Source organism: Panulirus ornatus, chromosome 10 (assembly GCF_036320965.1).
Source record: "Panulirus ornatus isolate Po-2019 chromosome 10, ASM3632096v1, whole genome shotgun sequence".
Taxonomy (NCBI): domain Eukaryota; kingdom Metazoa; phylum Arthropoda; class Malacostraca; order Decapoda; family Palinuridae; genus Panulirus; species Panulirus ornatus.
This window is the reverse complement of record NC_092233.1, coordinates 16,892,817-16,915,415: the sequence shown is the minus strand read 5'-3', so window position 1 is coordinate 16,915,415 and position 22,599 is coordinate 16,892,817. Positions and strand designations below refer to the sequence as shown.

The following is a 22,599-nucleotide window of genomic DNA, read 5'->3' as shown; positions in this document are numbered from 1 at the left end:
TCTTCTTTCACACCCTTCACCAAAGTCAGTCACAAACTTATGCAGTTTCTCACCTGAATCAGCCACCAGCGCTGTATAATTTGCAAACAATTGACTCACTTCCCAAGCCCTCTCATCCACAACACACTGCATACTTGCCTCTCTCTCCAAAACTCTTGCAGTCACCTCCCTAACAACCCCATCCATAAACATCACACACCCCTTCCGCAAACCTACATTCACTGAGAACCAATCACTTTCCTCTCTTCCTACTTGTGCACATGCCTTACATCCTCGATAAAAACTTTTCCCTGCTTCTAGCAACTTGCCTCCCACATCATATACTCTTAATACTTTCTACAGAGCATCTCTATCAACTCTATCATATGCCTTCTCCAGATCCATAAATGCTACATACAAATCCATTTGTTTTTCTCAGTATTTCTTACATACATTCTTCAAGGCAAACACCTGATCCACACATCCTCTACCACTTCTGAAACCACACTGCTCTTCCCCAATCTGATGTTCTGTACATGTCTTCACCCTCTCAATCAATACCCTCCCATATAATTCCCCAGGAATTCTCAACAAACTTATACCTCTGTAATCTGCAAACTCACCTTTATCCCCTTTGCCTTTGTACAATGGCACTATGCATGCATTCCGCCAATCCTCAGGCACTTCACAATGAGCCTTACATACACTGAATATCCTCACTAACCTGTCAACAACACAGTCACCCCCTTTTCTCATAAATTCCACTGCAATACCATCCAACCCCGCCGCCTTGCTGGCTTTCATCTTCCGCAAACCTTTCACTACCTCTTCTCTGTTTACCAAATCATTCTCCCTGACCATTTCACTTCACACACCACCTCGACAAAACACCCTGTATCTGACACTTTATCATCTAAAACATTAAAAACCTTCAAAATACTCACTCCATCTCCTTCTCACATCACCACTACTTGTTATTACCTCCCCATCAGCCCCCTTCACCAGTCCCCACTTGTTCTCTTGTCTTACGCATTTTATTTGCCTCCTTCCACACCATCTTTTTATTCTCCCTAAAATCTAATAATATTCCCTAACCCCAACTCTCACTTACCCTCTTTTTCACCTCTTGCACTTTTCTCTTGACCTCCTGATTCTTATCTTTATACATCTCCCAGTCATTTGCACTATTTCCCTGCAAAACTCGTCCAAATGCCTCTCTCTTCTCTTTCACTAATAATCTTCATCCCACCACTCACTACCCTTTCTAATCTGCCCACCTCCCACCTTTCTCATGCCACAAGCATCTTTTGCACAGGCCATCACTGCTTCCCTAAATATATCCCATTCCTCCCCCACTTCTGGGAGTGTTGAAAAATGTGTGGAAGGGGAGAACATTATCTCAGAATGCAAAAATGGGTATGTTTGAAGGAATAGTGTTTCCAACAATGCTATATGGTTGCAAGACATGGGCTATAGGTAGGGTTGTGTGGAGGAGGGTGGATGTGTTGGAAATGAGATGTTTGAGGACAATATGTGGTGTGAGGTGGTTTGATCGAGTAAGTAATGAAAGGGTAAGAGAGATGTGTGATAATAAAATGAGTGTGGTTGAGAGAGCAGAAGAGGGTGCATTGAAATGGAGTGGTCACATGGAGAGAATGAGTGAGGAAAGATTGACAAAGAGGATATATGTGTCAGAGGTGGAGGGAATGAAGAGAGGTGGGAGACCAAACTGGAGGTGGAAGGATGGAGTGAAAAAGGTTTTGAGCGATTGGGGCCTGAACATGCAAGAGGGTGAAAAGCATGCAAGGAATAGAGTGAATTGGAACGATGTGGTATACCAGGGTCGATGTGCTGTTAATGGATTGAACCAGGGCATGTGAAGCATCTGGGATGAACCATGGAAAGTTTTATGTGGCCTGGATGTGGAAAGGGAGCTGTGGTTTCGGTGCATTATGCATGACAGTTCCATCCGCTGCCAAAGCCACTCACAGATATCTAAAACACTTCACTTCCTCCATTTTTCTCCATTCAAACTTACCTCCCAATTGACTTGTCCCTCAACCCTACTGCACTTAATAACCTTGCTCTTATTCACATTTACTCTCAGCTTTCTTCTTTCACACACTTTGCCAAACTCAGTCACCGGCTTCTGGAGTTTCTCACCCGAATCAGCCACCAGCGCTGTATCATCAGCGAACAACAACTGAGTTACTTCCCAAGGTGATTGGGAATACCTGGTTTAAAAGAGATATACATAAGTATACGTATGTAAGTAGGAGAGATGGCCAGAGAACGTTATTGAATTATGTGTTAATTGTGAAAGAGAGACTTTTGGATGTTAATGTGCAGAGTGGTGTAACTGGAGGGAGTCTGATCATTATCTTATGGAGGCAAAGGTAAAGATTTGTAGAGGTTTTCAGAAAAGAAGAGAGAATGTTGGGGTGAAGAAAGTGGTGAGAGTAAGTGAGCTTAGGAAGAAGACTTGTGTGAGGAAGTACCAGGAGAGACTGAGTAAAGAATGGAAAAAGGTGAGAACAAAGGAGGTAAAGGGAGTGGGGGAGGAATGGGATGTATTTAGGGAAGCAGTGATGGCTTGCGCAAAAGATGCTTGTGGCATGAGAAGCGTGGGAGGTGGGCAAGATTAGAAAGGGTAGAGTGGTGGGATGAAGAAGTATGATTATTGGTGAAAGAGAGAGGAAATTGGACGCTTTTGCAGGGAAATAGTACAAATGACTGGAAGATGTATAAAAGAAAGAGAAAGGAGGTCAAGAGAATGGTGCAAGAGGTGAAAAAGAGGGCAAATGAGAGTTGGGGTAAGAGAGTATCATTAAATTTTAGGAAGAATAAAAAGATGCTTTGGAAGGAGGTAAATAAAGTGTGTATGACAAGAGAACAAATGGGAACACTGGTGAAGGGGGGTAATGGGGAGGTAATAACAAGTAGTGGTGATGTGAGAAGATGGAGAGAGTATTTTGAAAGTTTGTTGAATGTGAGTGTGATGATAGAGTGGCAGATATAGTGTGTTTTAGTCAAGGTGGTGTGTGAAGTGAAAGGGTCAGGGAGAATGATTTGGTTAACAGAGAAGAGGTAATGAAAGCTTTGTGGAAGATGAAAGCCGGCAAGGCAGCAGATTTGGATGGTAGTGCAGTGGAATTTATTAAAAAAGGGGGTGACTGTGTTGTTGACTGGTTGGTGAGGTTATTTAATGTATGTATGTATGTGTTTTTTTTTTTTTTTGCTTTGTCGCTGTCTCCCGCGTTTGCGAGGTAGCGCAAGGAAACAGACGAGAGAAATGGCCCAACCCACCCCCATACACATGTATATACATACGTCCACACACGCAAATATACATACCTACACAGCTTTCCATGGTTTACCCCAGACGCTTCACATGCCCCGATTCAATCCACTGACAGCACGTCAACCCCGGTATACCACATCGATCCAATTCACTCTATTCCTTGCCCTCCTTTCACCCTCCTGCATGTTCAGGCCCCGATCACACAAAATCTTTTTCACTCCATCTTTCCACCTCCAATTTGGTCTCCCTCTTCTCCTCGTTCCCTCCACCTCCGACACATATATCCTCTTGGTCAATCTTTCCTCACTCATTCTCTCCATGTGCCCAAACCATTTCAAAACACCCTCTTCTGCTCTCTCAACCACGCTCTTTTTATTTCCACACATCTCTCTTACCCTTACGTTACTTACTCGATCAAACCACCTCACACCACACATTGTCCTCAAACATCTCATTTCCAGCACATCCATCCTCCTGCGCACAACTCTATCCATAGCCCACGCCTCGCAACCATACAACATTGTTGGAACCACTATTCCTTCAAACATACCCATTTTTGCTTTCCGAGATAATGTTCTCGACTTCCACACATTCTTCAAGGCTCCCAGAATTTTCGCCCCCTCCCCCACCCTATGATCCACTTCCGCTTCCATGGTTCCATCCGCTGCCAGATCCACTCCCAGATATCTAAAACACTTCACTTCCTCCAGTTTTTCTCCATTCAAACTCACCTCCCAATTGACTTGACCCTCAACCCTACTGTACCTAATAACCTTGCTCTTATTCACATTTACTCTTAACTTTCTTCTTTCACACACTTTACCAAACTCAGTCACCACCTTCTGCAGTTTCTCACATGAATCAGCCACCAGCGCTGTATCATCAGCGAACAACAACTGACTCACTTCCCAAGCTCTCTCATCCCCAACAGACTTCGTACTTGCCCCTCTTTCCAAAACTCTTGCATTCACCTCCCTAACAACCCCATCCATAAACAAATTAAACAACCATGGAGACATCACACACCCCTGCCGCAAACCTACATTCACTGAGAACCAATCACTTTCCTCTCTTCCTACACGTACACATGCCTTACATCCTCGATAAAAACTTTTCAATGCTTCTAACAACTTGCCTCCCACACCATATATTCTTAATACCTTCCACAGAGCATCTCTATCAACTCTATCATATGCCTTCTCCAGATCCATAAATGCTACATACAAATCCATTTGCTTTTCTAAGTATTTCTCAAATACATTCTTCAAAGCAAACACCTGATCCACACATCCTCTACCACTTCTGAAACCACACTGCTCTTCCCCAATCTGATGCTCTGTACATGCCTTCACCCTCTCAATCAATACCCTCCCATATAATTTACCAGGAATACTCATCAAACTTATACCTCTGTAATTTGAGCACTCACTCTTATCCCCTTTGCCTTTGTACAATGGCACTATGCACGCATTCCGTCAATCCTCAGGCACCTCACCGTGAGTCATACATACATTAAATAACCTTACCAACCAGTCAACAATACTGTCACCCCCTTTTTTAATAAATTCCACTGCAATACCATCCAAACCTGCTGCCTTGCCGGCTTTCATCTTCCGCAAAGCTTTTACTACCTCTTCTCTGTTTACCAAATCATTTTCCCTAACCCTCTCACCCCACACACCACCTCGACCAAAACACCCTATATCTGCCACTATATCATCAAACACATTCAACAAACCTTCAAAATACTCACTCCATCTCCTTCTCACATCACCACTACTTCTTATCACCTCCCCATTTGCGCCCTTCACTGAAGTTCCCATTTGCTCCCTTGTCTTACGCACTTTATTTACCTCCTTCCAGAACATCTTTTTATTCTCCCTAAAATTTAATGATACTCTCTCACCCCAACTCTCATTTGCCCTTTTTTTCACCTCTTGCACCTTTCTCTTGACCTCCTGTCTCTTTCTTTTATACGTCTCCCACTCAACTGCATTTTTTCCCTGCAAAAATCGTCCAAATGCCTCTCTCTTCTCTTTCACTAACACTCTTACTTCTTCATCCCACCACTCACTACCCTTTCTAATCAACCCACCTCCCACTCTTCTCATGCCACAAGCATCTTTTGCGCAATCCATCACTGATTCCCTAAATACATCCCAATCCTCCCCCACTCCCCTTACTTCCATTGTTCTCACCTTTTTCCATTCTGTATTCAGTCTCTCCTGGTACTTCCTCACACAAATCTCCTTCCCAAGCTCACTTACTCTCACCACCCTCTTCACCCCAACATTCACTCTTTTTTCTGAAAACCAATACAAATCTTCACCTTAGCCTCCACAAGATAATGATCAGACATCCCTCCAGTTGCACCTCTCAGCACATTAACATCCAAAAGTCTCTCTTTCGCGCGCCTGTCAATTAACACGTAATCCAATAACGCTCTCTGGCCATCTCTCCTACTTACATAAGTATACTTATGTATATCTCGCTTTTTAAACCAGGTATTCCCAATCATTAGTCCTTTTTCAGCACATAAATCTACAAGCTCTTCACCATTTCCATTTACAACACTGAACACCCCATGTATACCAATTATTCCCTCAACTGCCACATTACTCACCTTTGCATTCAAATCACCCATCACTATAACCCGGTCTCGTGCATCAAAACCACTAACACACTCATTCAGCTGCTCCCAAAACACTTGCCTCTCATGATCTTTCTTCTCATGCCCAGGTGCATATGCACCAATAATCACCCATCTCTCTCTATCAACTTTCAGTTTTACCCATATTAATCGAGAATTTACTTTCTTACATTCTATCACGTACTCCCACAACTCCTGTTTCAGGAGTACTGCTACTCTTTCCCTTGCTCTTGTCCTCTCACTAACCCCTGACTTTACTCCCAAGACATTCCCAAACCACTCTTCCCCTTCACCCTTGAGCTTCGTTTCACTCAGAGCCAAAACATCCAGGTTCCTTTCCTTAAACATACTACCTATATATATATATATTTTTTTTTTTTGCTTTGTCGCTATCTCCCGCGTTTGCGAGGTAGCGCAAGGAAACAGACGAAAGAAATGGCCCAACCCACCCCCATACTCATGTATATACATACGTCCACACACGCAAATATACATACCTACACAGCTTTCCATGGTTTACCCCAGACGCTTCACATGCCTTGATTCAATCCACTGACAGCACGTCAACCCCGGTATACCACATCGATCCAATTCACTCTATTCCTTGCCCTCCTTTCACCCTCCTGCATGTTCAGGCCCCGATCACACAAAATCTTTTTCACTCCATCTTTCCACCTCCAATTTGGTCTCCCTCTTCTCCTCGTTCCCTCCACCTCCGACACATATATCCTCTTGGTCAATCTTTCCTCGCTCATTCTCTCCATGTGCCCAAACCATTTCAAAACACCCTCTTCTGCTCTCTCAACCACGCTCTTTTTATTTCCACACATCTCTCTTACCCTTACGTTACTTACTCGATCAAACCACCTCACACCACACATTGTCCTCAAACATCTCATTTCCAGCACATCCATCCTCCTGCGCACAACTCTATCCATAGTCCACGCCTCGCAACCATACAACATTGTTGGAACCATTATTCCTTCAAACATGCCCATTTTTGCTTTCCGAGATAATGTTCTCGACTTCCACACATTCTTCAAGGCTCCCAGAATTTTCGCCCCCTCCCCTACCCTATGATCCACTTCCACTTCCATGGTTCCATCCACTGCCAGATCCACTCCCAGATATCTAAAACACTTCACTTCCTCCAGTTTTTCTCCATTCAAACTCACCTCCCAATTGACTTGACCCTCAACCCTACTGTACCTAATAACCTTGCTCTTATTCACATTTACTCTTAACTTTCTTATATATATATATATATATATATATATATATATATATATATATATATATATATATATATATATATATATATATTTTTTTTTTCATACTATTCGCCATTTCCCGCGTTAGCGAGGTAGCGTTAAGAACAGAGGACTGGGCCTTTGAGGGAATAACCTCACCTGGACCCCTTCTCTGTTCCTTCTTTTGGAAAATTAAAAAAAAAAAAAAAATGAGTGGAGGATTTCCAGCCCCCCCGCTCCCTTCCCTTTTAGTCGCCTTCTACAACACGCAGGGAATACGTGGGAAGTATTCTTTCTCCCCTATCCCAGGGATATATATATATATATGTATATATATATGTATATATATATATATATATATATATATATATATATATATATATATATATATATATATATATACATACACAAACGCCCACACACATACATATCCACATCAACTTACACATAAACATACACAGAGAATACATACATACACATGTACACATTTATACTTGCCTTTATCCATTCCTGTCACTACCCCACCCCACAGGAAAACAGCATCGCTACCCCCTGCTTTCGCGAGGTAGTGCCAGGAAAACAGACAAAAAAGGTCACATTCGTCCACACTCGGTCTCCAGCTGTCACGTGTAATGCCCCGAATATATATATATATATATATATATATATATATATATATATATATATTTTTTTTTTTTTTTATACTTAGTCGCTGTCTCCCACGTTTGTGAGGTAGCGCAAGGAAACAGACGAAAGAATGGCCCAACCCACCCACATACACATGTATATGCATAAATGCCCACACACGCACATATACATATATACACATGTACACATTCAGACTTGCTGCCTTCATCCATTCCCATTGCCATCCCACAACACCTGAAACAGCACCCCCCTCCCCCTGCGCGTGAGCGAGGTAGCACTAGGAAAAGACAACAAAGGTCACATTCGTTCACACTCAGTCTCTAGCTGTCATGTGTAATGCATTGAAACCACAGCTCCCTTCCCACATCCAGGCCCCACAAAAGTTTCCATGGTTTACCCCAGATGCATCACATGCCCTGGTTCAATCCACTAACAGTACGTGAACCCTGGTATACCACATCGTTCCAATTCACTCTATTCTTTGCATGCCTTTCACCCTCCTGTATTCTCAGGCTCCAAATGCTCAAAATCTATTTCACACCATCCTTTCACCTCCACTTTGGTCTCCCACTTCTCCTCATTCCCTCCACCTCTGACCCATATATCCTCTTTGTCAATCTTTCCTCACTCATTCTTTCCATGTGACCAAACCATTTCAATACACCCTCTTCTGCTCTCTCAACCACACACTTTATATATATATATATATATATATATATATATATATATATATATATATATATATATATATATATATTTTTTTTTTTTTTGCTTTGTCGCTGTCTCCCGCATTTGCGAGATATATATATATATATATATATATATATATATATATATATATATATATATATATATATATATCGAGGATGTAAGGCATGTGTACGTGTAGGAAGAGAGGAAAGTGATTGGTTCTCAGTGAATGTAGGTTTGCAGCAGGGGTGTGTGATGTCTCCATGGTTGTTTAATTTGTTTATGGATGGGGTTGTTAGGGAGGTAAATGCAAGAGTCTTGGAAAGAGGGGCAAGTATGAATTCTGTTGGGGATGAGAGAGCTTGGGAAGTGAGTCAGTTGTTGTTCGCTGATGATACAGCGCTGGTGGCGGATTCATGTGAGAAACTGCAGAAGCTGGTGACGGAGTTTGGTAAAGTGTGTGGAAGAAGAAAGTTAAGAGTAAATGTGAATAAGAGCAAGGTTATTAGGTACAGTAGGGTTGAGGGTCAAGCCAATTGGGAGGTGAGTCTGAATGGAGAAAAACTGGACGAAGTGAAGTGTTTTAGATATCTGGGAGTGGATCTGTCAGCGGATGGAACCATGGAAGCGGAAGTGGATCATAGGGTGTTGGAGGGGGCGAAAATTTTGGGAGCCTTGAAAAATGTGTGGAAGTCGAGAACATTATCCCGGAAAGCAAAAATGGGTATGCTTGAAGGAATAGTGGTTCCAACAATGTTGTATGGTTGCGAGGCGTGGGCTATGGATAGAGTTGTGCGCAGGAGGATGGATGTGCTGGAAATGAGATGTTTGAGGACAATGTGTGGTGTGAGGTGGTTTGATCGAGTAAGTAACGTAAGGATAAGAGAGATGTGTGGAAATAAAAAGAGCGTGGTTGAGAGAGCAGAAGAGGGTGTTTTGAAATGGTTTGGGCACATGGAGAGAATGAGTGAGGAAAGATTGACCAAGAGGATATATGTGTCGGAGGTGGAGGGAACGAGGAGAAGAGGGAGACCAAATTGGAGGTGGAAAGATGGAGTGAAAAGGATTTTGTGTGATCGGGGCCTGAACATGCAGGAGGGTGAAAGGAGGGCAAGGAATAGAGTGAATTGGAGCGATGTGGTATACAGGGGTTGACGTGCTGTCAGTGGATTGAATCAAGGCATGTGAAGCGTCTGGGGTAAACCATGGAAAGCTGTGTAGGTATGTATATTTGCGTGTGTGGACATGTGTATGTACATGTGTATGGGGGGGGTTGGGCCATTTCTTTCGTCTGTTTCCTTGCGCTACCTCGCAAACGCGGGAGACAGCGACAAAGTATAAAAAAAAAAAAAAAAAAAAAAAAAAAATATATATATATATATATATATATATATATATATATATATATATATATATATATATATATATATATATATATATATTATTATTATTATTATTATTATTATACTTAACTGCCGTATCCTGCGTTAGCACAATGAAACAGATGAGGAATGGCCCAACCCACCCACATACACATATATATTATTCATTTTGCTTTGTCGCCGTCTCCCGCGTTTGCGAGGTAGCGCAAGGAAACAGACGAAAGAAATGGCCCAACCCACCCCCAAACACATTTATATACATAAAGGTCCACACACGCTAATATACACACCTATACTTCTCAACGTACACACATATATACACACACAGACACATACATATAAACCCATGCACACAATTCACACTGTCTGCCCCTATTCACTCCCATATATATATATATATATATATATATATATATATATATATATATATATATATATATATTTTCATACTATTCTCCATTTCCCAGGTCAGCAAGGTAGCGTTAAGAACAGAGGACTGAGCCTTTGAGGGAGTATCCTCACTTGGCACCTTCTCTGTTCCATCTTTTGGAAAATTAAAAACAAGAAGGGAGGATTTCCAGCCCCCTGCTACCTCCCCTTTTAGTCGCCTTCTACGACACGCAGGGAATATGTGGGAAGTATTCTTTCTCCCCTATCCCCAGGGATATATATATATATGTATTTTTTTTTTTTTGCTTTGTCGCTGTCTCCTGCGTTTGCGAGGTAGCGCAAGGAAACAGACGAAAGAAATGGCCCAACCCACCCCCATACACATGTATATACATACACGTCCACACACGCAAATATACATACCTACACAGCTTTCCATGGTTTACCCCAGACGCTTCCCATGCCCTGATTCAATCCACTGACAGCACATCAACCCGGTATACCACATCGATCCAATTCACTCTATTCCTTGCCCTCCTTTCACCCTCCTGCATGTTCAGGCCCCGATCATTCAAAATCTTTTTCACTCCATCTTTCCACCTCCAATTTGGTCTCCCACTTCTCCTCGTTCCCTCCACCTCTGACACATATATCCTCTTGGTCAATCTTTCCTCACTCATTCTCTCCATGTGAGCAAACCATTTCAAAACACCCTCTTCTGCTCTCTCAACCACGCTCTTTTTATTTCCACACATCTCTCTTACCCTTACGTTACTTACTCAATCAAACCACCTCACACCACACATTGTCCTCAAACATCTCATTTCCAGCACATCCACCCTCCTGTGCACAACTCTATCCACAGCGGAAGTGAATCATAGGGTGGGGGAGGGGGCGAAAATCCTGGGAGCCTTGAAAAATGTGTGGAAGTCGAGAACATTATCTCGGAAAGCAAAAATGGGTATGTTTGAAGGAATAGTGGTTCCAACAATGTTGTATGGTTGCGAGGCGTGGGCTATGGATAGAGTTGTGCGCAGGAGGGTGGATGTGCTGGAAATGAGATGTTTGAGGACAATGCGTGGTGTGAGGTGGTTTGATCGAGTAAGTAATGTAAGGGTAAGAGAGATGTGTGGAAATAAAAAGAGCGTGGTTGAGAGAGCAGAAGAGGGTGTTTTGAAATGGTTTGGGCACATGGAGAGAATGAGTGAGGAAAGATTGACCAAGAGGATATATGTGTCGGAGGTGGAAGGAATGAGGAGAAGTGGGAGACCAAATTGGAGATGGAAAGATGGAGTGAAAAAGATTTTGTGTGATCGGGGCCTGAACATGCAGGAGGGTGAAAGGAGGGCAAGGAACAGAGTGAACTGTATCGATGTGGTATACCGGGGTTGACGTGCTGTCAGTGGATTGAATCAGGGCATGTGAAGCGTCTGGGGTAAACCATGGAAAGCTGTGTGGGGCCTGGATGTGGAAAGGGAGCTGTGGTTTCGGGCATTATTGCATGACAGCTAGAGACTGTGTGTGAACAAATGGGGCCTTTGTTGTCTTTTCCTAGTGCTACCTCGCACACATGAGGGGGGAGGGGGATGGTATTCCATGTGTGGCGAGGTGGCGATGGGAATGAATAAAGGCAGACAGTGTGAATTGTGTGCATGGGTATATATGTATGTGTCTGTGTGTGTATATATATGTGTACATTGAGATGTATAGGTATGTATATTTGCGTGTGTGGACGTGTATGTATATACATTGTGTATGGGGGTGGGTTGGGCCATTTCTTTCGTCTGTTTCCTTGCGCTACCTCGCAAACGCGGGAGACAGCGACAAAGCAAAATAAATAAAAATATAAATATATTCATTATTTTATTTTTATTATACTCTGTTGCTGTCTCCTGCGTTAGCAAGGTAGCGCAAGGAAACAGATGAAAGAATGGCCCAACCCACCCACCTACACATGTATATACATACACATCCACACACACCTACATATACATACCTATAAATCTCAACTTATACATATATATACACACACACAGACATGTATACACATGTACATAATTCATACCGTTTGCCCTTATTCATTCCCGTCGCCACCCCGCCACACATGAAATGACAACTCCCTCCCCCTGCATGTGCAGAAAGGCCACATTTGTTCACACTCAGTCTCTAGCTGTCTCTAGTTATCTGTAATTCAAGACTATGAAATGTTCAAATAAATGTATATTTTTCTATTTTGGATGGCAAACTTCCAAATAGCCAATCAAAAACTTGTAAAATCTAAAGATACATAAAAATATTCTAAACTGTGCACACATGGCACCACAGCGATCAGTGTACTCACCACTCAATGTTCTATGGCATTGGTGATTGTTTACCATCTCCCATTTGCTTTCTGGCACAGTGTTGTGTGCTGGTCTTGCATGTTTGTATAGTTTGTGCACCCTTGATCACTACTGTGAACATGGCCCCTTTCAAGCATCGACAGCAATTGCCTGACAAAGAAGCTGTCTAATTCTTGCATGAAGTACAAGAAGAACAATTTAAGCCTTGAAAAGAAGATAGAGTCATGCAAGATGCTAACTAAGGGCGAGTCCAAGGAAGCACTTAAGAACTTCACCATCAGCATGATGACTATTTACAGCATCACCAAGCAGCAGAAGATCAAGGCAATTATCACTGATTATCTGCTTAAACTTAGTATTTCCAGTATGTAAAATATATTAATTTTTTTTCAAATGTTTTAAAACATATGTACAGTAGAAAGTGTGCCAAAATTGTAAGGGTTAGCAGGTAGAGAAAGAGTAGTGTGCCAGTCTGATGGTTACAACCATTAAATGCATCTAATTTTCACTCTATCACATAAATAACTGGACAGAGGCAACTCTGACACAAGTAAATTTCAAGAACTCTGATATTTCAAGGACTGTGTGCATGTTCAAATATAAAAAAAAAATCAAATGACAAATATAAAATGAAAATTCAGGGAGATTCATTTCAGACAGCTCAAACATTCATCTCAGTGATTCCACCAATTCAACTACCCAGCAAAGGTTACATGAAAGCAATATATTCATCCATGAAATCAGTGTATACTATGATATATTTCATAACTGCAGAAAGCAAGTCACAAGCAGGATACTGTACTTTGCTGCAGTAGAAGAGCTCTCTTTTATAAACCACACTATACCAAAATTCAATTTCCTCACATAATGTAATATAGATCCATAATTCTTAAGGGAACTCTGCTTCAGCCTTTATGAAGCAATGCTGTCTATAGTTATCAACTACTGAAATGAAGACCCTTGCAACAATCTTACTTTGTTCCAGCTGAATGTTCCTTAAAATGACACTTGAAAGGAAGGTACTGGCTTTAGTAACCTATTAGAAGTTTGCTATTTCAAGTGCAATGTAGTTCTTGTGCACATTCAGAAAGAATATTGGAGGACTGTAAAAGCATTGGGTGATGAAAAGGAAATAGATCATTAGAAAGTTTAAATGCAACTCTGTATATAAGATTCTCTCTAAATAAACTACTTCACATTCATTCCAAAACAAGCTGATAAGGGGTTAGGTACATGCACATATATGCCACATGAATGCATAAAATAAACTGACTTTACATGCCTCAAAAAAATGAGATTTCATAATTCAAACCACAACTAGTTTACAACCTATAACTTTTTACTGAGAAAAATCTACATAACAAAGGATACTGTAATGCCAACTCATACAAATACAAAATACATAGGAATATAAAAATCCAGATTAAAGTTAAAAAAAAAAAAAAAAAAAAACATTCTACAGATTCTTTACAAACAACCAATAATTTATCAAAGAATGAGAATTTATCATTTTGAAAAAATATCTAACAAACACTATAAGACTAGAAAACTTAGTACAGTCACAAGCAACAAAAGACACACACAAACATGATATCTTAATAAATCAAATGTTCCTTTCCCTGCCAACACACACACACCTCAACAGTCATAGCCACTTCTTGTTTGGCACAATCATGGCTGGAGGGGCGTGACCGTGGGCTTGGGCACCGTCCATAGCGTAGGTGAAAGAAGCCCCCATCCTCATTGGACGGGGGTGATACTATGAAGTCATCTATCTCATACCTGTCACAAGCCAAACCAGTTTGATGAAGTTCTAAAAGTACCATAGGTATTTCTTACATGAAATAACAATCAAATACTTCTCATGCTGTTGACAAAGATAGCCAAATATTATTATCTTTCTTAATATGAATCAAGTAGTGGAAAAAAATTCATTAAATACACTGACAGCAGGCACACTTGAAAAATTATAGCCAAGTAAATTAAAAGCCAAGATACTACTGTACAAACAAAGCATTCCAAGTTGTCTAAAAAAAAGTTTGTAGTACTTCTGCCACATGCACACCCATAAGAAAAGTGGGTAATTTGAAAAGACAAAAATTACAGGTATGCCAGCTGCAGGCACAAGGATTAAAATATGTTCAAGTTACATAAAATACCAGAAATATTATTTTTCACTAATGTTACAAAGTTCAAGTATATACAAGATAATAACACATACAGCTACACAGCTGTGAAAAAGCAAGAATAGTAAACAATGAAGCAAACAGACTGGCCTTTTTGTCCAGTGTCTACTACCATGAGAGAAATTTCTCTCCATTGCTAATGGTTCTTCTCCTTTCCACATTCAACTGAATGACTGCAAATAATCTTGAGTACCTTACCTTAGAATAAGGTAAGTTACGGTAAACAAGAATACTTGTGATCTGGCATACAATCTAACTCTCAATTCCTTTGTAGGATTTTTTTTCATACTTGATTGCCATTTCTCACATAGGCAAGGTAGTGCCAGGAACATACAAAGAAAGGCCACATCCATTCTCTAGCTGTCATGTGTAATACACTGAAACCACAGGTCCCAATCCACAACCAGGCCTCACAGATCTTTCCATGGTTTACCCAAGACACTTCACATGCCATGGTTCAGTCCACTGACAGCATGTTAACTCAAGTATACCACATTGTTTCAATTCACTCTATACCTTGCATACCTTTCAACCTTCTGCATGTTCAGTCCCCGATTGCTCAAAATCTTTTTCATTCCATCCTTCCACCTCCAATTTGGTCTCCCTGTTCTCCTTGTTCCCTCCACTTCTGACACATATATCTTCTTTGTCTACCTTTCCTCAATTATTCTCTCCATATGTCCAAACTATGTCAGCACAACCTCTTCAGCTCTCTCAACCACACTTTTTTCATTACCAAACATTTCTCTTGCTCTTTCATTACTCACTTGATCAAACCATCTCAAAGCACCTATTGTCCTCAAACATCTCTTTTCCAACACCTCCACATAGTTGTATCTATAGCCCATGCCTTGCACCCTCATAATTTTGTTAGGACTACAATACCTTCTAACATACCAATTTATGCCCTCCCACATAATGTTCTCTTTTTTCACACATTCTTCAGCACTCCCATAACCTTCACCCCCTCACCCATCCTATGACTCACTTCGACTTCCATGGTTCCATTCGCTGCCATGTTCACTCCCAACTATCTAAAACACTACATCTACTCCAGGTTTTCTCAATTCAAAATCAAACCCTATCTCACATGTCCCTCAACCCTGCTAAACCCAATCATCTTGCTTTTATTCATATTTACTTTCAACTTCCTCATTTCACACACTCTTGCAAACTCAAACAGCTACTTCTGCAGTATCTCACTCAAATCTGACACCAGTGCTGTATCATCAGCAAATAGCAACTAACTCACTTCCCATGCTAAGCTGTTTGCATTTTTTGTTCTTTGTCTTCTATTGTTTCCCTTAACATTTAACTTCCTCAGTCTTTTCCTCTTTATAATTACCCCTCCTGAATAAATCCTTATTCTTTGAGTATTCTTGTTAAAATAACTCACTGCTTACACACATTATTGTCCAATCAAAAGCAAGAAACAATTACTTCCTTTCTTGAGACATCAAAGCATGCAGAATTTTTTCAGACATTTCTTAGTTCCAGTTTTTTCTGACATCCAGACAAAAATAATCACAAGCCATATTTAGTGAAAGTTTTGTGTGTTCACTCACTCTGAACAAAGGAAAAGGTATGAATCATATAAATAAATCAAACAGCAATGAATACAATACTGTGGGTGTTACCAATCACTGCCTGCAACAGATTATGTTACATGTGAAAAGTCCCCTTTGGCAAAGATTTATCATTTGGATTACAGTCTCACCAAAGAACTATTTACTCTAAAGTAGTCTACATTTCCCTGCTACTAAAAGTAATGCCGCCTTGAGCTTCTGAAGCCTCCAAGAAAGGTCCTGGGTAACATCCAAGACTATTTCTCATAGAAACTGGTCCTGGTTAACACCAGGACTCTTTCATTGAAGCTGGTTCTGGGATACTTATGAATGAATAAATACATTTTGAATAGTTGAAGCTGACCACAAAACCCCCAACACATGATTTGTAAAAATCATTCTTTTACAAAGAGTAATGGAAATCATAATACACTAACATGACACCAAAAGGCAATGCATCCTTCACAGTCACAAACATATGCCTTAACATGCATCAAGTCACTCATACCCTTCAAAGGCACACAAATCCAATCACTCATTAACTGTATGCTGATAAACTTTCCAAAAAATCATAAGTGATATCTTCTTCACACATGTTACTGTTTCCTGCAGCAGTAATGTAGTGCCAAGAACTGACAGAGGTATCATTCACTCACATCCATTCTCAAGCTGTCATGTGTAATGCATTGAAATCACAACCAGGAACACAGACCTTTTTATGGTTTTCCCCAGTTGCTTTAAATGTCCTGGTTTAGTCCACTGACAGCATATCACTTCGTATGCGTCATCACTCCAATTCGCTATCCCACGCACACCTTTCACACTCCTGCATGTTCAGGCCTTGAGTGCTCAAAATCTTATCTATTTCATCCTTCTATCTACAATTTAGTCTCCCCCTTCTTATCCCTTCCACTTCTGACACAAGCACTCTTTTTTGTCAACCTCTTCTCACTCATTTTCTGTTCAAACCATGTGAGCAAAACCTCTTCAGCTCTCATAACCACAACCATAACCACAGCTCTCTCTCTTATCCTATCATTACTTACTTGACTTACCCTCCTCACAACACATATTGTCTTTAATTCCAACACATTCATCCTCCTCCGTGCATCATCTACAGCCCGTGCTTTGCATCCACACAACACCACTGGAACTACTGTACCATCAAACATACCAGTTTTTGCCCTTCCAAACAGTGACCCCTCTTTCCACACATTTCTCAAGGCCCCTTCACTCATCACATGGTTCACCTCATCTCCATGGTTCCATTCTCAGCCATTTCCACACCCAGGTAACAAACGCTACTTCTGTTAAGTCTCTTCCACTCAAACTCACACCCCAACTAACCAGTATTTTTCTATAGCTAAATCTAAAAACCTAGTTTTAATTCATATTTACTCTAAACTTTCTCCATTTAAACATACTCCCAAACTCAGACATCAACTTCTGCAGTTTCTCACTTGAATCTGCCATCAGCTCCTGTCATTAACAATTATCAAATGTCTTACTTCCCAGGCTCACTCAACCCCAACTGACTGAAAACCTCCTCTCTCCAAGATCCTTGCATTTACCTCTCTCAACCCTCCTTCCGTATATAAATTAAAAATTATGGCAACATCACACACCCCTGCCGCAGACCCATCTTCACCAGGAAACACACACCCACCTCTCTGCCTTGCTCTTGACTGCTTTGAATAGCTTTCCTTCCACACTATACATTTGTAAAACCTTCATGATAAAGACTCTTCACTGCCTCTAATACCATTCTTCCCACTATGTATTCATAATACCTTCTACAAAGCATCTCTATCAACTCATCATATGCTTTCTCCAGATCCATAATTGCCACATACAAACTGTTTGTCTCTATAAGTACATATCACACACATTCTTCAGAGCAAACAACTAATACACACATCTTCTACCGCCCCTAAAATCACAATGTTACTCCCTAATCTCATATTCTGTGCATGCTATCACCCTTTCAATCAATACCCTCCCATACAACTTAACAGGTTTGCTCAACAAACTTATACCTTCCTAATTTGAACATTCAACTTTGTACCCCTTGCCTTTACACAGTGGCATTATACACGCATTCTGCTAATCCTCAGGCACCTCACTATGATCCATACATAAAATAAAAATCCCTACAAAATCATCAATAACACAAACATCCCCTTATGTAAGAGAGTTAATTGCATTATCATCCAATCTAGCTGTCTTGCCACATTTCATCTTATGCAAAGACTTCATGTAGAAAACATAGATGTCATTTCCCTTCCTTGCACCAATTGATATACACCCTACTGCTATTCCTTTTAAAGAATAGATCTTGCTGTCATCAATAGACAAATTTGTGAGGGGAGAAAAGAGTAATAATGAATTTTCTCTGAAAAACAGGTCAACTGAAAACAAAAATAATTTTTCTGGTTTGTTCCACTGATGTTCCTGGAATTTCCCTACGTCTAGATCTAACAGGAGCATTCCATCAAAATTCTCAGAAGGTTTCTACATACTTATGTGTTTATTTCTAAATCATCAAAATGAAATGCATCTTTTTTTTTTTTTTTTTTTTTTTTTTTTTTTTTTTTTATACTTTGTCGCTGTCTCCCGCGTCTGCGAGGTAGCGCAAGGAAACAGACGAAAGAAATGGCCCAACCCCCCCCCCCCATACACATGTACATACACACGTCCACACACGCAAATATACATACCTACACAGCTTTCCATGGTTTACCCCAGACGCTTCACATGCCTTGCTTCAATCCACTGACAGCACGTCAACCCCTGTATACCACATGACTCCAATTCACTCTATTTCTTGCCCTCCTTTCACCCTCCTGCATGTTCAGGCCCCGATCACACAAAATCTTTTTCACTCCATCTTTCCACCTCCAATTTGGTCTCCCTCTTCTCCTCGTTCCCTCCACCTCCGACACATATATCCTCTTGGTCAATCTCTCCTCACTCATTCTCTCCATGTGCCCAAACCATTTCAAAACACCCTCTTCTGCTCTCTCAACCACGCTCTTTTTATTTCCACACATCTCTCTTACCCTTACGTTACTTACTCGATCAAACCACCTCACACCACACATTGTCCTCAAACATCTCATTTCCAGCACATCCATCCTCCTGCGCACATCTCTATCCATAGCCCACGCCTCGCAACCATACAACATTGTTGGAACCACTATTCCCTCAAACATACCCATTTTTGCTTTCCGAGATAATGTTCTCGACTTCCACACGTTTTTCAAGGCTCCCAAAATTTTCGCCCCCTCCCCCACCCTATGATCCACTTCCGCTTCCATGGTTCCATCCGCTGACAGATCCACTCCCAGATATCTAAAACACTTCACTTCCTCCAGTTTTTCTCCATTCAAACTCACCTCCCAATTGACTTGACCCTCACCCCTACTGTACCTAATAACCTTGCTCTTATTCACATTTACTCTCAACTTTCTTCTTCCACACACTTTACCAAACTCAGTCACCAGCTTCTGCAGTTTCTCACATGAATCAGCCACCAGCGCTGTATCATCAGCGAACAACAACTGACTCACTTCCCAAGCTCTCTCATCCCCAACAGACTTCATACTTGCCCCTCTTTCCAGGACTCTTGCATTTACCTCCCTTACAACCCCATCCATAAACAAATTAAACAACCATTGGATTACGTGTTAATTGACAGGCGTGCGAAAGAGAGACTTTTGGATGTTAATGTGCTGAGAGGTGCAACTGGAGGGATGTCTGATCATTATCTTGTGGAGGCTAAGGTGAAGATTAGTATGGGTTTTCAGAAAAGAGGAGTGAATGTTGGGGTGAAGAAGGTGGTGAGAGTAAGTGAGCTTGGGAAGGAGACCTGTGTGGGGAAGTACCAGGAGAGACTGTGTACAGAATGGAAAAAGGTGAGAACAATGGAAGTAAGGGGAGTGGGGGAGGAATGGGATGTATTTAGGGAATCAGTGATGGATTGCGCAAAAGATGCTTGTGGCATGAGAAGAGTGGGAGGTGGGCTGTTTAGAAAGGGTAGTGAGTGGTGGGATGAAGAAGTAAGAGTATTAGTGAAAGAGAAGAGAGAGGCATTTGGACGATTTTTGCAGGGAAAAAATGCAATTGAGTGGGAGAAGTATAAAAGAAAGAGACAGGAGGTCAAGAGAAAGGTGCAAGAGGTGAAAAAAAGGGCAAATGAGAGTTGGGGTGAGAGACTATCAGTAAATTTTAGGGAGAATAAAAAGATGTTCTGGAAGGAGGTAAATAGGGTGCGTAAGACAAGGGAGCAAATGGGAACTTCAGTGAAGGGCGTAAATGGGGAGGTGATAACAAGTAGCGGTGATGTGAGAAGGAGATGGAATGAGTATTTTGAAGGTTTGTTGAATGTGTCTGATGACAGAGTGGCAGATATAGGGTGTTTTGGTCGAGGTGGTGTGCAAAGTGAGAGGGTTAGGGAAAATGATTTGGTAAACAGAGAAGAGGTAGTAAAAGCTTTGCGGAAGATGAAAGCCGGCAAGGCAGCAGGTTTGGATGGTATTGCAGTGGAATTTATTAAGAAAGGGGGTGACTGTATTGTTGACTGGTTGGTAAGGTTATTTAATGTATGTATGACTCATGGTGAGGTGCCTGAGGATTGGCGGAGTGCGTGCATAGTGCCATTGTACAAAGGCAAAGGGGATAAGAGTGAGTGCTCAAATTACAGAGGTATAAGTTTGTTGAGTATTCCTGGTAAATTATATGGGAGGGTATTGATTGAGAGGGTGAAGGCACGTACAGAGCATCAGATTGGGGAAGAGCAGTGCGGTTTCAGAAGTGGTAGAGGATGTGTGGATCAGGTGTTTGCTTTGAAGAATGTATGTGAGAAATACTTAGAAAAGCAAATGGATTTGTATGTAGCATTTATGGATCTGGAGAAGGCATATGATAGAGTTGATAGAGATGCTCTGTGGAAGGTATTAAGAATATATGGTGTGGGAGGCAAGTTGTTAGAAGCAGTGAAAAGTTTTTATCGAGGATGTAAGGCATGTGTACGTGTAGGAAGAGAGGAAGTGATTGAAATGCATCTAAATCTAACTATTTTTCTCATGCATGCAGTTTCACTCTATGGTGATTAGCTTCCATTCATATTTCAAACAGTAGCAAGACTGCGTCATGTTTTCCTTTAAGCATTTCAATTTATCTCCTAACATAGCCTTGGATGAATGCTGCTGGGCATATGAAGCATGACAAAAATGTGGATTTCACCATTAGGTTTCCAAAATTTCAAAGACGCTTTTGTATTGCAAAATCACATAAATCTGTTGTGATTACTGTCCAAACTGCATAATAAAACATGCTACATCCCAACCTTCAGTTCACTTTTTAATTTTTCTATGTAACTTTACAAGCACTGTCATTCAAGAAATGTTTTCCTCATCTTGCACAACATCCCTGTCAAGTTTTTGTATGCTGCTGAAGCCCTCTATCCACATAATCAAGAAACATTTCTAATTAGCCCAGCACAAGCTGAACTAGCCAAGATTAGGTGTGGGGGGAGGGATGTCACATCTGCATGATATTCATTACCTTCAATGCATTTTTTCTTATTTCCAAAACCCTCTCAATTTTGTGGAACTCATATAAGATTTGCAGATGGGTGTAGAGGTAGCGCACTAAATGCATATGGCAGTCATTCTCCCCTAACAAATTTCTCGTTTTCAGCACCCAATTCATTGCCTTGTAAAGCAATTTTTCAAGAAAACTTATTAAGATGGTGCCTGGAAAGTGAATAATTACCACATATATTAGCACAATAATGCAGTACAGAGCATATCTTTCTGGGTTAAATTGTCATACAGCCATATGGTATATACTTTAAAATGTGAGTCACATAACAGACAGCAGTACAGTTCATTTTTTTCTAGATGACAGTAAAGTTTTTTCGAGATAATAGTAGTTTATTCTTTCTAGACTGCCATACAGTTTATTTTTTCTATCTTCAATTCTCCTTTTCCCTCACAGTAGAAACTATAATATTACTTTGGATACAACAAATTTACAGACACCTGATTTATAAGCTATGAATCTTAGCAGCCCCATAAACACACAAAACAAGATACCTAAGAAAAAATTGTAGCTTTACACCATTGATCATTGATCTTAAAGTGGGCCCATATCAAACACAAACACTTTGTAAAATGCAGTGATGACTATGTCAACATCAATACCGAGGTTTAT

General features: G+C 40.8%; 1 protein-coding gene across 2 annotated transcripts in view; it reads right to left on the bottom strand.

Moving 5' to 3' along the window:
• LOC139750808 (uncharacterized) overlaps window positions 1-22,599 on the bottom strand; it is a 79,703-nt gene that overhangs the window by 18,593 nt on the left and 38,511 nt on the right. For both annotated transcript variants that reach the window (XM_071665563.1, XM_071665564.1), the window contains exon 3: window positions 14,270-14,414. In XM_071665563.1, coding sequence (XP_071521664.1) covers window positions 14,270-14,414 — 145 coding nt within the window. The remainder of the gene's footprint in view (window positions 1-14,269; window positions 14,415-22,599) is intronic.